Source organism: Camponotus vicinus, unplaced genomic scaffold (assembly GCF_025532165.1).
Source record: "Camponotus vicinus isolate PSW18456_S1 unplaced genomic scaffold, iyCamVici1.0 SCAF_13, whole genome shotgun sequence".
NCBI lineage: Eukaryota > Metazoa > Arthropoda > Insecta > Hymenoptera > Formicidae > Camponotus > Camponotus vicinus.
The window spans coordinates 10,661,102-10,677,747 of record NW_028141949.1 but is presented as its reverse complement, the minus strand read 5'-3'; the positions used below and the strand labels follow the sequence as shown (position 1 = coordinate 10,677,747).

The window sequence follows — 16,646 nt, the reverse complement described above, 5'->3', positions numbered from 1 at the left end:
GCTGTGGCTATATCCTCGATAATGAAATGCGCGTCGTAACCTGATAAATTGTGGAAGACTATCGGAATATATAATGATTCTTTGTAATTTAGATTGCAATTTGAGTGCGCGGGACCCCTATATCGTCCGGTCAAATGACAATGATCGCGTACGCGTGTATCGTCTTCTTGCGTAAACGGTTTTTCGCAAATATGGCAATGCGTTGCGCTGTGAAATTTTTCCCACTCGTCCGATGTTAAATTTACCATGGAGACATTTGTAGTCATTAAAATAGTCTTTACACGTAACGCTAAATTTTTAAGTTCTTCGGCGAACCACGCGATACAATCAATACTGCGGCGAGAATGGTACGCGGATAACGAGTCGTCGAACGAACAATGCATATAATACGCTATACTAAATACCTTATGATGCTGATAATTTTTTTCTTCGTCAGTCTTTGTCAACGCACATTCCAAATCGGCATAGATCACAAATGGAAGCCGCTCTTTCCTCGTGTAGTTGTTGAACTCGAGCCACTTGTCCTTATCGCTCGGCAATCGGATAGCGCAGTCGTTTATTTTTCCGCAGTCTACCGTATGTGACTGCAACTTGTCCTCCGATCCGAAATAGTGCAAGCATCTGTAAAAGAATATTTAAATTAAAGATTTATGCAATGCATTATATTTTATAATTACATAAATTATTCAAATTATACATACCGATCACAGATATATCTTCGGCCGTTGTGTTTGCTCAGTTGCGAGCTCACGAGCCGGGATAAGTTCTTGATCCATGCGAAATGTCCGACGCTGTTACCGTCTTCCACATACAACAAGTTGACGTGTTTATCCCGTTTCTGCTCCGAAAGACGTATCGGGACAATGCTGTTTTCTTTCTCGATGCTGTACACGTTGATGGAGATATTGTTTATATGTTCAAACTTTTTTAGTTGGTTCAACGTCATCGGAAACTCAATATTTTGTACATTTAACACCGTCGTATAGTGGGGATATGAAGATTCCCGATTTGTGTCTCTTTCAGCGGGGTATAGAGCGGCCACCACTGCCCACGCGAAACACGCATTGTCTCTAGATTGTACATTAATTACAGCTCTCTTCATCATAATTTCTCGCGGCAATTTAATATAACATCCCGCGCGCATAGGATTATACTTATTTATATTTACAGTTAAATTCTGTATTCGCGACAATGCCCAGCCACTATCGCGTTCCTGAAAGTCTTCTAGCAATGCTAGAGTGGGCTCGATAACGCTGCGCTCGTACCACTCGTGTAAATCAGACGTGCGAAAGAGTTCACAGTTTCTCGTATTGATACTTTTATTCGCACGCTTATCACCCGACACAAATTCACCGTTGAATATAGTGTTCAATTTTACACTGTTGTATCTTCTTATAACGTCTTGCACTTGCTCGAGCACGATGTCTTTGGCGTCCTCGAGAAATTGACGAGGTTCGATATGGTTTGCGTTAATCACAGCACCGGTTAGAATACGGTTATCGAACGCGGTATCAATCTCGCGCCACACAAGTTCATTTTGATGCGCGCTACATCCGGCACCCGCGTTATTGTCGCCACTGTAATTACCACCACTGGGCATAAACTGTCTCTGCAATCGAGTCTTTGCACCTTCGAGTCGCGCGATTCGAGCAATCAGCGATTGTCGATTCCCGATCGATAATCGCGGTCGTTTGATCCGACTTTGCTCTTCCAGCGACTCGATGTACTCGTTGCATCGTTGTAGCCATGCAAAATATTCGCCCAAGGTGGCAATTTGGCGGGACCGCTCCACCAGGTCGCATTCAGTCTGCTCGACGTTTTCCATTTCTTCACAGAGTGCAAATTGGGCACATATTGCACGGAAATCTTATATACAACGGCTCGCTACAACTTGAACAGAATCGGCCATCCATCGCATCAAGTGTCTCAATTTTATGCTTTCGAACAGCATACATCATTTGGCTATCCACGCCTTGCAATGCAATCATACACGAAGGACATACAGCTAAAGCACCACCCGTGGAATAATAAAAGTATATGATACAAAATTTTGTACTACGTGCGTTTAAAGCATTAATTTCCGCAACAGACACTATTTTCTCTCTGAATTCCGTGGAGTTCTCACTGCAGTCACTAATGCAATCACTGTCAGATGACAACGCGTGATCTTCGTCTTCCATTTTTATATTATCACACAACACTGACAGAACATTACTTTCTGACAGAACACTATAATTTTTGACTATACTTTTGCTATACCGTCGTGTCGATGCGCTTTCAAATCACGTACTATGATCTGATGCGCTTCGATCCTTCTTATATTCAACCAACAAACTTTCAGAGATTGTTGAAGGCACAAAAGAAAAAAAATTTTGTAACTGAACCTAGGGTTGAAAATGTGTTGTTATCTCGCTATGATTCACAGATTGCTCGAAAACGTCGGACCCCGAAATATCTCAAAAATGTGTTGTTATCTACGTATTTCCATCCGCCCAATCCTTCAAAGAATACTTCTATTTATATTGTGTATGTTAAAAAAATATAATGAAGAGGACTCTGCTGCACTAGAGTATCATTTCTTTCGTTGCTCTTCTGTGTTTCGGTGGTCTGCTGCACTAGAGTATCATTTCTTTCGTTGCTCTTCTGTGTTTCGTTAGTCTTGTGCAATGGCTGAAGAAAACGTAATTATCATCGACGACGATACGGATGATGATTACGATTATTGGATGGATCCAGTTGTGGCGGAGCGGATGGAGATAGAGAGAGAGGAGAGAGAGAGGAGAGAGATGGAAGATGATGGATCTGATATAGAACCCTTGGCGAAGGACAGTGATTATGATAGTGACAATAGTGTCGATATTCTTGATGAACGGTTACAAAAGAAACAGCGAGATTTAAGCATATCTGAAATAATGACATACAATCAAGCAACAAAGATATGTTGCATTTCATATTACTACATGGAAAATGGATTAAAATTTTGTATCGAATGCTTTCTAGAAGCACCGGATCAGTATGAAGAAACTAGTGCTGTTCGAGAACATAGAACCATAGCTTATGTTCATTTGGAAAATATGTCATGCAAAGAGTGCAGAAGATCTTTGAATCAAATATTGGCCTGCAACATGTGCCCTATTTGCACAAATTAAAATAGATGATGGATAACATTGTAAGTATCTTAATTTATTATATATCAAAAGTATTTTAAAATAAATTATTAAAATAATTTAAACTAATGAAATGCGTATGTTTTCTTCTGTTTTCAGAAACGGCTTCCCCAACATAGCCCGACGGTCTATTTTATATATTATTATTATTATTTTTTTATATTGTATACTTTTTATTAAACACACATTTAAATAAATTATATATATATTTTTAATTGTAACAAAATCATGACGTAATTTTTCTTCGCACACATTTCCATCCACCCAATCCTTCAAAGAATACTTCTATTTATATTGTTTGTTAACTGGTAATATTGTATAATATCTCAAAAATGTGTTGTTATCTCGCTATGATTCACAGATTGCTCGAAAACGTCGGACCACGAAATATCTCAAAATATAAGTTTATGACTAATATTGTATACTTGCGATAATACAGAGAGAAAGAGAGATAAAAGGGATAAAGAGATAGATAGAGGGATAGAGGGATGGAGAGGGAGAGAGAGAGAGGGATAGAAATATAAAGGGATAAAGAGAGAGAGCGAGAGAGAGGGAGGAATAGAGAGAGACCCAAAATCTTTTTCATAGGAATACCGCCATTTTTGTTTATACGTGCGTCCCCCGCCCCGCAGCCCCCGCGCCATAGAAATTCCCTCCGTCCCACGTGACGTCATCCCCCCTCCATCCTGCGTGACGTCATTCCCCCGCGCCGCTGAGATCCCCTCGCCCCTCACCCCCCTGAGATCCCTGCGTTAGAATTCTCCTAGTGCTAACTACTTCTCATATATAAAATTGCCATTATGTCTTATATATTCTTCATCAATTTCCTCACGCAGCTTCTCTTGTATTTCTTGATTTAATGCTAACTCGTAAAGGGCATTACTCATAGCTGTTGATGATGTTTCAAAGCCAGCAGCAAAAAATACGAATGCTTGAGCAGTTATCAAGCTTTCAGTTAAATCCAAAATGTAATATTCTTTTATTAGGAATATTCTTTTTTTATTCGATAATTAAAAATTATAATTTATCTGTCTATTTAACAGTTTAAATATATATTTTATGAACTTTATTGATATTTCTTACACGTAAACTGATGTTTTGTATCTAAGAATCCATGATAAAAGACCAGTTATTACTTACCGATATTGCTTACTTTATCTGGATGTTTTTTTAAATCGCGCAATGTATCAATAAACTCGTGCCTAACAATATTATTCACATCTCTGTAATTCATAGTTTCTACGACAACATGTGTAAAAAATTTGGTGACTTTTCTTTGTGGTAAAACATAACTAAGTATATCGCAAAGCCACGGCAGGAATTGTTTCATTCTTCTTTGTACAATATTTGTCCAAGTTGGCGCAAAGACCAGTCTTCCCATTTTGCGAAATTCGCTGTCTTCGTCCGACAAAGCATTCATTTCGATGCCAAAGGCACAAGTACCTATTACATCGGTCGTATACTTGGCCATTAGTTCACGACATTCTATGGGCTCATTTTTGCTCGTTAATTTTTCTATGTATCGTTCAAATCGATCAGCGCACTGTGTTATTAAAGAGAACATTTCCTTTAATTTGCCAGATGTGAAAACGGGCGAAAGCCTTGTTCTTAATGGTCGCCATCTTTTAGGTTCTAAAGCGAAAAGGTGTTGCGACAGCGGATCTAACTGTAATAAATATAAAATTATAATCAAATTTTTTATAATCAAATTTTCCAATTCAAGAATACATTTTATTAAATTATGCAAGAACTTGCTCAAGACTATTGGAAACAAATCTTGTAATTGTCAATAATTTATCATATGGGAAACAGAAAAATGTATTATAATTATTGAAAAATACGTTCCGTTTTTATATAATTCGAATGTTATAATATAGTTTAAAATATACATATTTGTACGTTCGAACCTTTTCGTGAAAGGGAAATCCTCTATCGGCAAAATTCGTAAAATCTTTGATAAGAATATCCTTAATTAAATCTGGATCTTTTACGATAAGAATTGGTGTCCTGTTAGCAAATATTCCAACCATGGGTTCATCTTTGTAGTCGTATATTTCCATCAAAAAATCAGGTAAGGGTTTTTTCATAAGCATAATATCTTTAATATTACCGAATCCTGGTGTCGGTTGTGGACCGCGAATGCCACGTGATTTCCAAAAATCAAATTTCAATGTAAAGTAATAATACACACCGAGAAATGCAACGGCAATGCCGCAAAGTATTTCGAAAGATTCCATAACCTTGTAATTGAAATTTTTCTGATAAATTATCTTACACAATGTTAACTGAAACAGAGAAAAACAATATTCCGTCACAAGAAAAATAAAATATTAAACAGTATAACAAATTTAATGTATTTTTAATGAATTAAATGTTTATATAAACTTAATTTAAAATTAATAAATTACATCGAATTTCTTATCAAAATTCCGTGGGATTGTCGATGCTTATATTACAAAATGCTTAAAAATAAAAAAGCTAAATTAAAATAATTCTTTGAAATATGTTATTATTATTATTCGTACGCCAAATATGCTATGCGAGAATTTACAAATTTTCTATATCGCAAAATTCATTTTGAAACGAACGGCATCTAAATAAGTGATAATGGTAATAAATACGACGTACTTAAATGAAACAGCATTGGAACTCTGGCAGTTATAACAGCTCCATGTTATCTCAGCCAACTAACTTGTAACATTGGCTGCCACGATCCAAGTTCAGTTAATCTACAAAAGTATATGTGTGATGTATGATAATATCAATTATTATCATCACTACAAGGAAATGTGTAATCAACATTGTCAACACAAGGAGAATGAGTACATGAATTCGGGAATTATATTTGTAATATTCATGTCTCGCATTTATAATGCTCCACTTGTATTAATGATGAATTGCATATTAAAATAAAAATTGATAATGCAACATGATCAGATAATACTTTTTTAAATACATTATCATACATGAATGCTAATGTACACAAAATGCTCTATGACGCTGTACAATTTTAAATAATAATTAATCGTTTTTCACCTAAGATAGTTTGATAGCTATTGATTGTGTAAGACAAAAATTGGAATATAAAATTATATCAGATATATTGAATTAATAATTAACTATATCTTTTTAGTTAAATTAAAGATAGATATTTTATATTGATAAAATATATAAAAATGTGAATTGAAAAAATATGTAAATGTTACGTCCAGCCGACTCCACGATTCCTTCTTTTCACGAAGTTGCGACAACAAACGTTCGATTAGTGATAAGCAAAATCATTCATCAAATAGAGCCTCTCGCGCCTCATAATAATCTATATTTGTCATCTAATATCTATGAATAATCACGAAAAAACACGTAGGAAATGCTAACAATGACGCAACACCGATCCCTTTAACAAATAATTATCTGAAGATAAAAAAATATAGGCAGGGAAATAGAGAAATATATCGATGATATAACAACATAGATCTCCCTCTGTAAATAGAAATAGTAACATTTCGAAATTTATCAGGGAGGAAAATAAGAAATCGATGACGAATTTAGCTGTTCTAAATCGACAAATCTAATCAAGGAATCGTGGAGTCGGCTGGACGTAACATTTACATATTTTTTCAATTTACATATTTTTATATATTTTATCAATATAAAATATCTATCTTTAATTTAACTAAAAAGATATAGTTAATTATTAATTCAATATATCTGATATAATTTTATATTCCAATTTTTGTCTTACACAATCAATAGCTAAATAAATCTTACAAAAATTCGAAACCTTAGTAAGAAATGGACACCTGAACAAATTTTGTTAATTTAAAATCTAATCGAAGGATAAGATACGTACTGGAAAAGTAAACCGAATCGTGTATAAAAAGAGAAGCTCGCAAGGAGCATCGGTCACTTCAGATTAGTCAGTTCAATCGCTCACTTCAGATCAGTTAATTCAATCGATCACTTTAGATCAGTCAATTCAGTTCGTCATTGGTTTTTAACAGTCCATCCTCAGTTTGCGTGATGCGGACACACACTTTCGAACATCCCGTCACCAACGATGCTAAAGACCAGGAGTTTACTGAGAATCGCAACTCAATCACTACTAATGTCTTTTATTGCAAAACTGTAAGTCATGTAATGTATGTAACTGTTAATTTCAAATTACATATTTTTTCTTATAAATAACTATGTTTTTTTTTACACTAATTGATTCCTCACATTAATTTGTGCATAAAAATATCGAGATAAGATCGAAAAATGAATATTTTTACTAGATATTTTACGGTTTATGTAAAATTGAGAAATTATTTCAAGCCTTGTAACTCGAAAAGTACTCAATGAAGAGATACTTTATTATAATGTTTTGGAAAGCTCTCGAGATGAGCTACAAGAATAAATAATAAAAAATAGGGGGGTCCATTTAAAAAATTGAAGATGACCTTCACGTGATCTTCAGGTGACTCTTCAAGATCAAACTAATGGCACCTTATAGCATCTTATAGCCCCCTTAAAGTCAATTAACTTTTATTTAAAACATTTCTTTTTTCAACGCTTCGTTTTTAAGATATTTCGCATTATCAACTTAAATGGGGTCCACCCTGTATACAAAAATAATAATTTTAAATACATTTAATACAATTTAAATTTATATAGAATTTAATACAATTTAATACAATTAAAAAATATCACAATTGTATGTATACACACACACGCGGGGGGTGCAAGGGCGGCCTTCGCCCCCCACTCTCCCGCAACCACCCCGCCGGTAGGCAAGGTGGATTTACAACTTACAGCATATATCCATTGTGATTGAACTCTTCGCAATGCGTCCCCTACCGCCAGGGTAGCCCCAAGGGGGCTTTCGGCTCCCTTCTCGCATCTTTCCCGGCGGTAGGGGACGCATTGCGAAGATTCAATCACAATGGATATATGCTATAAGTTGTAAAGCGAGGTCCACCTTGCCTACCAGCGGGGTGGTTGCGGGAGGCGGAGCCGAAGACCCCCCTTGCACCCCCTGCGTGTGTGTGTGTGTGTACACATACATTTGTGATATTTTTTAATTGTATTAAATTGTAGAATTACTTAGAAAAGCCTCCTCTACAACATATTTAAATAGCCATAAAATCGATGAGGTTTGACCTTTTATATTTACCGAAAAGTCAATTGTTACATAATTTCACACAGATTTGTAACTTTCTATGCAAAGTGAAGTGTATCCCGCATCAAACACGGGTTGGGTTAGGTTATATCTTCTGAAAGTGGAGCCCCCCACAGAGAGGCGGAACATACTGTACCTACTCATGCACTTTCTAAGATGAAGCAAAATTTACTCTTAATGAAGGTCAAGATTAAATAAACTTTGCTTGGTGTCCAAAAATTCTGTGAACCTTATAAAACTTCTTTTGTTTATAACTTTTTAATAAACAACGAGCGACGCCTAAAACCTTTTGAATGTTACTCAGGGCAGTGATCTTGATAATATATGTCAAGGTCAAGTCATTTGGGGGTGGCTGTGTAAAGGTAAATATTTACCTTAATCATTATTTGGTAATTATGCACTTTACGGACGACATCACCGATTTCAATGATCTTGGCATATGTTGTCAAGCTCACTCTCCTGAGTAAGTATCAAAAAGTTTTAAGTGTCGCTCACTATTTATTAAAAAGTTATTAACGAAAAAAGTTTAATGAATATAATATGATTTTACGACAGCATGTACATTTAAGAAGATATATTTGATCGAATACATGTTCAATAGATAGAGAGAGATAGTAAACGTGACATTGCGTTCAACATACTATATTTGTTTACATCTTTTTCAAATCATCCACGGTTGTAGTCTTGTACAGTAAGCGATAACGATTCTCTCCTAGGCGGGGCAAGGGGAGCGTAGAACTGGCCAATCAGCCGGCAGCGCGGCAGTGACTGATTGGCCAGTTCTACGCTCCCCTTGCCTAGGAAAGAATCGTTGTCGCTTACTGTACTTCTGCTTAGTGTGTGGCAATTTTTCGGTGAATTTAAGAAGTTACATTAGACGTTTAAGAAGTTATATTTGATGGAATATATGTTTAATATATAGCGAAGATCATCATTAAATGTAGAGTAAACTTTGTTTTGTGTTGCAAAGTACGTGCTTAAAGACAGTGTTCCGCCCCCCCCCTATGAGGGGGCTCCACTTTCAGAAGATATAACCTAGCCCAAACCTATTTCTGATTTAAAATTAAAATTAGGTTTAAATCAGAATAGGTTTGGGTTAGGTTATATCTTCCAGAAGTGGAGCCTCCCTGTAGGAGGGGGAGGGCAGAATCCATTGTAACCACGCATGTACTTTGCAAGATAAAACGAAGTTCACATGGGTTTGCAACTTTTCACGCGAAGCAAGGTTCATCTCAAACCAAATTTTAGTTTTAAATCAGAAATAGGTTTACACTGAGAAAAAAATTTTGTAAAAACATTGAAAATTTTGTTGAATTAACTAAATCCGGCGGGCTGCCAACAGCATATACAGGCCGAATAATAAGATTACATAATTGTTTGAAATAATGAAAAGTAGTTAATTGAACTAAATATTATTTTAGATCAACTGAAATAGATATAGTGAGAATTAGAAATCTGTTTGGGCGAAGTAAATGAGTTGTTCTTCTGTGTATATGTTTCAATGTTTTGAGCGAATATATAATCCTTATGACAATATATCCATTAAAAACAGAATAATTTTTCGTCAAGTTAGCTAACTACTAAATTTTTATTTTAATGTCATTTCTCAAAAACTTGATCGATTTAATGTTCTCTGTATATAGATACATATATGATGGAATTAAAAACCTAACCGTTTGCTTAATTACATGGAGCTCTGGAGCTCCTGCAAAAGCTATAGGAGATGCGGCTATAATATCGCTCTTTAATCGATAAGCCGTGATTCGTGGGACCTGTGTCGCGGCCTTATATTACTGTCTTAGATGAATATCACTTTCGGGTTAGGCGTTTTTCTTTTCGCCATCTAGAGGCGAGGCGTGAAGCTCGTGGAAGTATATGAATATTATCGTATTTAATTCAATTAATTTTGGTCTTGAAATGATACAACAATGTCGAGAAAATTCAATACAATAATTGATTCAATTAACTAAATGTATAAATTGTATTTAATTGTTTTATGATTTCTCTCAAATCATTATTTCGTTACATCAAGTTCAGACTATTAGTTGTAATATATCTTGTATCTAACTGAAGATTTAGTTCATCGTAACATGCGAACAAGATTAATAAAATGGAATATTTGATTGTTTCAAACCATCAAAATTGTTTTTCCAAATTTTTTAGTTTAACAATATGTGCAGTTACTCAGATTTTGATTCAGTTCATTCAACATATCTTTTTAGTTCCAGTAACACATAATGGTGTTCATGCAACTATACCCATTCAACTAATTGATTCAAGTGTCTCAATCACTTATTTTGTTAATTAAAACACATTTTTTGTTATTTAGACAATTTTAGCATTGAATTAACAAAATAGAAGTCAACTAAAGTTATTTATTTAATTCAACAATTCCTTTTTCTCAGTGTAGGTTAGGTTATATCTTCTAAAAGTGGAGCCCCTCCGTAGAGGGGAGGAACACACTGTATCCACGCATGTACATTTCACCTTGACTCTTAAAACGTGCATAATGTCTAAAAATTCCACATAATTCGTAAAATTTTTAATAAATGACGAGCGACACTTAAAACCTTTTGATACTTACTCAGGAGAGTGAGCTTGACAACATATGTCAAGATCATTGAAATCGGTGAGGTCATCCGTAAAGTGCGCAATTACCAGAGTTGGAAACGTTACTTCAAAAAAGTAACGCGTTACCGTTACCGTTACTTTTCGTGAAAAGTAACTCGTTACCGTTACTCGTTACTAATTTTGAAAAGTAACTCGTTACCGTTACCGTTACTAAAAAAGTAACGATTCATTACTTTTTCGTTACTTTTTATAATACAAAAATTAAATTAATTTATTTTAAAATATAATTATTATTTTATAGTATTTATTATAATTAATTTTAAAATATAATTATTACTTTTATATATTCGATAATTATAAATTATTCCATCATTGATGTTCTTTATATTCAATTTTTCATTTATTAATTTAGAAATTTTAGATTTATGAATACAGAGAAAAACATCATGCATGTATATAATTTTCCAAAATATTTGCAAACTGTTTTGTAATAGGAATAGATTTTTCAATTACTAAGGGGATACTATCCAGAATTACAGAATTAAAGTAACGATAAAAGTAACAGTTAAATTCGTTACCGTTACTGTAAAAATGTAACGACTTTACCGTTACCGTTACAGACAGAAAAAAGTAACGATCGTTACCGAAAAAAAGTAACGGTAACGGTAACGACGTTACAAGTAACGCGTTACTTCCCAACTCTGGTAATTACCCATTATTTATTATCTTAGATGTATAACATCTTATTTTGGGATCAATTTTGTCAAGTCGTTCCTCACTGTTAGATAAACTTCAAGGAAAAAACATTTACATTTCCTGTATCGAAATGTAATGTAACTAATGCAATAAAGAAAAAAAATCAATCCTGGAAATGATTGGAAAGTGTGTAATTATTATAAAATTTTGGGATCTTATGATTTATATGACAAGAAACTCAAGAAACAGAGAAGTGTATTGATATCTCCACTTCAGATGACATTCAATTAGCTGCTTTAAATGAAGTCCGCACATTGCCTACCAAACGTCTTATAACGCCAAAAACATTTTATGGCGATTCTGATAATGACACGCATAGCAACGGTAAATTTTGAATGCTATTACAGTAAATATAGTAATGGAAAATATATTAAAATATATTAAAAAAATAATATAATATAAAATAATTAATAAATTTATATATATTAATAAGGCATAAATTTATTTACAAAATATAATTTTATTTTATATTATGTAGCAAGTACTTTCAAAAAATTTGAAATAACTCAACATCCCCCGTCAACTTATAAAGTACTTGAAAATCGAGCTATAAATGAAATTAAAAAAAAAACGAAATTCTATAGAATCAGTGCCGAATCCAGAGTCTAACATAAAGCATGTGAGTTCTTTAAAAATGTGGAAACCGCTTAAAGATATTTTATTTAAATGTAATGTGCATACATACACACACACACACACACATACACACACACACACACATGATATTAAGAATCATTTTTCAAAATCGATGAAACATTTTTAAATTTGCCAGAGATGTGCATATTGATACTTATTTACTTTTTTAAATACGAAAGATATCAATTCAGAGCATCTGTTTATACAGGGTATTTCAGAATTCGCGGATACGGACTCCACAGCATGATTGTTCTTATCAAAACAAACAACTTTCTCCTTTGGCAAAATTGCGTCTGAGTATTACTTTTTAAGTGAGAGCAACTTTAAGCTAACGAATAAGCGTCTTAGATTACGCTTGAATCAAGAGCGGCGTGCGCACGGCATGTGTAACACTTGAGCGTGTATGCTATTTTACCTTTATTTATCGAAATGGAAAATCTTGTTAAGTAAGTTGTATTGAAAATAACGATATTTAGATGCATAATTCTTGTAACACTTTAATGAAATGGTAAAATAGCATACACGCTCGAACGTCACACATGCCGTGCGTGCGCCGTTCCTGATTCAAGTGTAATCTAAGACGCTTATTCGTTAGCTTAAAGTTGCTCTCACTTAAAAAGTAATGCTCAAACGCAATTCTACCAAAGGAAAAGTTGTTTGTTTTGATACTAACAATCACGCTGTGGAGTCCGTATCCGCGAATTCTGAAACACCCTGTATATAGGATTTCTTCCTAAAATAATTCTCTTAATCTGTGTGTGTGTGTGTGTGTGTGTGTGTGTGTGTGTGTGTGTGTGTGTGTGTGTGTGTAACTGTGTATGTATATATAAGTGACTTTTAAGTAATTTCTAAAGAAAAAAGTTTAAGAAAATATGGCTTGGCTTATTGTTAAGAAAAAGTCCTAAAAACAGATATATAATAATATACATATATATGTATATATTATATGTATTTATTTATTTATTTATGTTGGGTTAACAGAGTAAAAAAACGTGAGTCTGTATGTAGAATATATATTTGAATATATATTGAATAAATCAGTAGAATACAAAAGAAAAGAATGTGAATGCACAGCGGCCATAATGCGACTGACTCTGGAGATGATCGCGCTCGATCTCACTCAATACACGTTTAGTCGACATTTATTGCACGCAGTCGTTACTTTTGATTGAACAGGATGTAGTAATCCTGATTTTGAAATAAAGCATTGCAAACCACTTTTATACAGTAACAATTTATTTATTTGTATTCTGTATTTATGTATATAAATAGATGTTTATTTTTAATCTTCCAGAAGAAGAAAACCTTATGCCTCGGCAAAAATAAGTCATTTATTAGTAATTTTCTCCATCTTTAAAGCGTCATCCATTTTCGATTAAAATTTTTCGTGAAAATAGTGAAGATGAAGAAACAGAAATGAATAGTAATGCCCTTGACTATAATTGAGAAAGTGATAATGATGAGGAAAATGAAGGGTTCGATTATGACAACAATCATAAAAGAATCAATAACAACGAAAATGAAGGATTCGAATCTGACAATGAAAAAATTGACAATGAGGAAAATGAAGACTTAAATAGAGATATATTTCACGGCATACATCATAGTTTATAAAGAAACTTCAATTACGAATTAGATAATCTTAGAATATATTTTTATTTGATATAGAAGCAGAGGTGAACGGTCTCCCAATTATAGAAGTGATTATTGAAGATGTGCATACAACTTTGTGTAAGTGATATTTTTCTTTAAATTTTAATAAGTTGTATTTGTAATATTGTGGTGTAATCTTTTATATATATACTTATTCTTCTATAAAATATTTGTATAATTTACTATTTATAAAGCTCTTTATAATTATTTTTAACATTAAAAATATATACAGGGTGTCCCATTTTAAAAGTTCCACCCTCATAACTTTTCAGGATCAACGTTTGAAGGAAAACGACTCGGACAAAAGTTGTAGGGAACAAAGGGGGCTATCTAATAGTGACCTTGGATTCGACATCGAATGTCATTTTCAAGGTCATTTGAAGGTCAACTTCCGTTTTCTAAATGGGAACCCCAATTTTTTATTACTTATTCTTGTAGCTTATCTCGAGAGCTTTCCAATACACTATAATAAAGTATTTCTTCATTCAGTACTTTTCGAGTTATGAGGTTTGAAATAATTTCTTAATTTTATATAAACCGTAAAATATCTAGTAAAATATTCATTTTTCGATTATCTTACCTTAATACTTTTATGTACAAAATAATGAGAGGAATCAATTGGTGTAAAGAAAACACATAGTTGTTTTGAAGAAAAAATATGTAATTTACAATTAACAATTCCATATTTTTTCTTAAAAACAACTGTATGTTTTCTTTACACCACTTGATTCCTTTGTTTTCCTTCAAACGTTGATCCTGAAAAGTTATGAGGGTGGAACTTTTAAAATGGGACACCCTGTACATTTTAACATTAAAAATATATAAAGTTCTACTAGTAATGATTGTATTATCAGTAGAATTTTATATATTTTAATAAAAGACTGATGAAATATGAATGACTTATTTTGTTTCAGATTCTTTATATGAAAAAGTGAACATTTTACACGAAGACTTTCAACAATTTAAAACAGAAATGAGACACGAAGCAAGTAGAAATAAACGAGAAATGGAAGAAATACTTATTATTCTTAAAGAAAAAATTCCAATAAACGAAGGAAATGAAAAAATAACGATGCCTGATTTTCCATTAACATCTGTCGAGGAATATATGCGATTCAATGAAACGTTGAGAAATGATGAAACAATTCGTAAATGCTTTGTAAGTACCTTTTGTATGTATATTCTGAAATAAAATGTTTTACATTCCACATTTTTTTTAAAAAAAGATTGTAAAGTTTCAAGAAAACTTGTAAAGTTCAAAATACTTTTTGGAAATCTCTCATAAATTTAAAATATATGAAATATTTTCTCGAAAATATTATGAGATATTATGAGAATTTTTTAAATAGCAATCACAAAAAATAAATGATAAATTTATATTAAAAAAATAAATAATTAAAAGTAAATAAGAAATAATGAATAATAATACAACGATAATTTTTGATAATTTTGTTGAGTGTATAATATAGATACATCTATACCGAAAATTATGGTTTTTTCACTGTTTTATAAATTTATAAAACTTAAGTACATATACACACACAACACTGCAACAAATACTATAATATAAATATAAATATAAATTTATAAATAATATAAAAATTTAAATAATAAGTTTATAAAGATTTCCAAAAAATATCTTTAATTTTTTGAAATTTTGTTCTTTTTACGTTATAAAATATACGAGATATTTCTGAGAATATAATAAATATTGAAAATAAAATATATTGGTGGTAACTTTGTATAAAAAATTATTTCCAATATACTTACATACTGTATTACATTTGAAGTAGAACATAAGCTGTCTGGGACTGGTACAAAAAATACTGTCGCAATCGAAAATTCTACTTTTGCACTATAATTGGTAATGTACTTTACAATAAAAGATTATCTAAATGTATTTTTCAACTTTTTTCTATTCGCGCTATTTTGTTATTTATATTATTTGCGAATGTAGATGTATAAAAATCTTATTGACATGTGAGATGTATGAAAATTATAACTTATTTTTAACGATTTTTTAAAATATTAATATTTTTATTTATATAAATAGACTAATTTTTTTAACTGTGTTTATTTGCTAATGTAAATATATATACATATATTATCTACACAGGCTGTGACTCATACAAAAGAAAAAACACCTGATTGCACCATCACATTGATTGTAAAACATATAAAGAACTGGTTGCAACATGCAGGTGATAAAATGCGTTATCTGATAAGAAAGATACAACAAGAAAGAGAAAGACACAAAATTAACATACACATATACAGGGTGTCCCATTTTAAATAAGGACCTCAAATATCTCCCGAATAATACGTTTTACAGAAAAATGTTTCAGACAAAAGTTATATGCTTTCGAGGGGACCATAAGATGGTACCATTGGTTTGACCTTGAAAAATCGCTTGAAGGTCACGTGAAGGTCACTTCAATTTTTTTAAATGGAACACTCTATATATTTTTGCACATTCTTGTAGCTCATCTCGAGAGCTTTCCAAAACACTATAATTAAGTTAGTTTTCATTAAGTACTTTCCGAGTTATGAGGCTTGAAATAATTTCTTAATTTTACATAAACCGTAAAATATCTTGTAAAATATTCATTTTTCGATTATCTTACCTTAATAGTTTTATGTACAAAATAATGAGAGGAATCAATTGGTGTAAAGAAAACGCATAGTTGTTTCTAAAAAAGAAATAT

General features: G+C 32.5%; 2 protein-coding genes and 1 long non-coding RNA gene across 3 annotated transcripts; 1 reads left to right on the top strand and 2 right to left on the bottom strand.

The window, feature by feature from the left end:
- Nucleotides 1–601: 601 nt before the first annotated feature.
- Nucleotides 602–3,766, bottom strand: LOC145964315 (uncharacterized). Its single transcript, XM_083086939.1, has one exon. The coding sequence runs from the start codon at nt 1,823–1,825 to the stop codon at nt 692–694; it is 1,134 nt and encodes a 377-aa protein (XP_082943065.1). The 5' UTR covers nt 1,826–3,766; the 3' UTR covers nt 602–691.
- Nucleotides 3,767–4,218: 452 nt separating this feature from the next.
- On the bottom strand, nt 4,219–5,886 carry LOC145964317 (putative cytochrome P450 6a21). The gene is made up of 4 exons (XM_083086941.1): nt 5,796–5,886; nt 5,359–5,452; nt 5,075–5,205; nt 4,219–4,833 (listed from the first exon to the last, which is right to left on the bottom strand). Exons 2-4 carry the CDS (start codon nt 5,402–5,404, stop codon nt 4,300–4,302), a joined length of 711 nt encoding a protein of 236 aa, XP_082943067.1. The 5' UTR covers nt 5,405–5,452; nt 5,796–5,886; the 3' UTR covers nt 4,219–4,299.
- Nucleotides 5,887–13,778: 7,892 nt separating this feature from the next.
- On the top strand, nt 13,779–15,841 carry LOC145964326 (uncharacterized). Its single transcript, XR_014436416.1, has 3 exons — nt 13,779–14,019; nt 14,856–15,100; nt 15,732–15,841. It is a non-coding gene; the product is annotated as an uncharacterized LOC145964326 (long non-coding RNA).
- The last annotated feature ends 805 nt before the right edge of the window (nt 15,842–16,646 follow it).

What these genes read in the sequence shown, in the direction of transcription:
- LOC145964315 (XM_083086939.1), bottom strand. Translation starts at nt 1,825, where the DNA reads ATGGAAAACGTCGAGCAGACTGAATGCGACCTGGTGGAGCGGTCCCGC.
- LOC145964317 (XM_083086941.1), bottom strand. Translation starts at nt 5,404, where the DNA reads ATGGAATCTTTCGAAATACTTTGCGGCATTGCCGTTGCATTTCTCG. An exon ending in CATTGCCGTTGCATTTCTCG is followed by an intron (nt 5,206 to 5,358) that starts GTGTGTATTATT and finishes ACGACTACAAAG; the next exon opens with ATGAACCCATGGTTGGAATA. An exon ending in GATTTCCCTTTCACGAAAAG is followed by an intron (nt 4,834 to 5,074) that starts GTTCGAACGTAC and finishes TATTTATTACAG; the next exon opens with TTAGATCCGCTGTCGCAACA.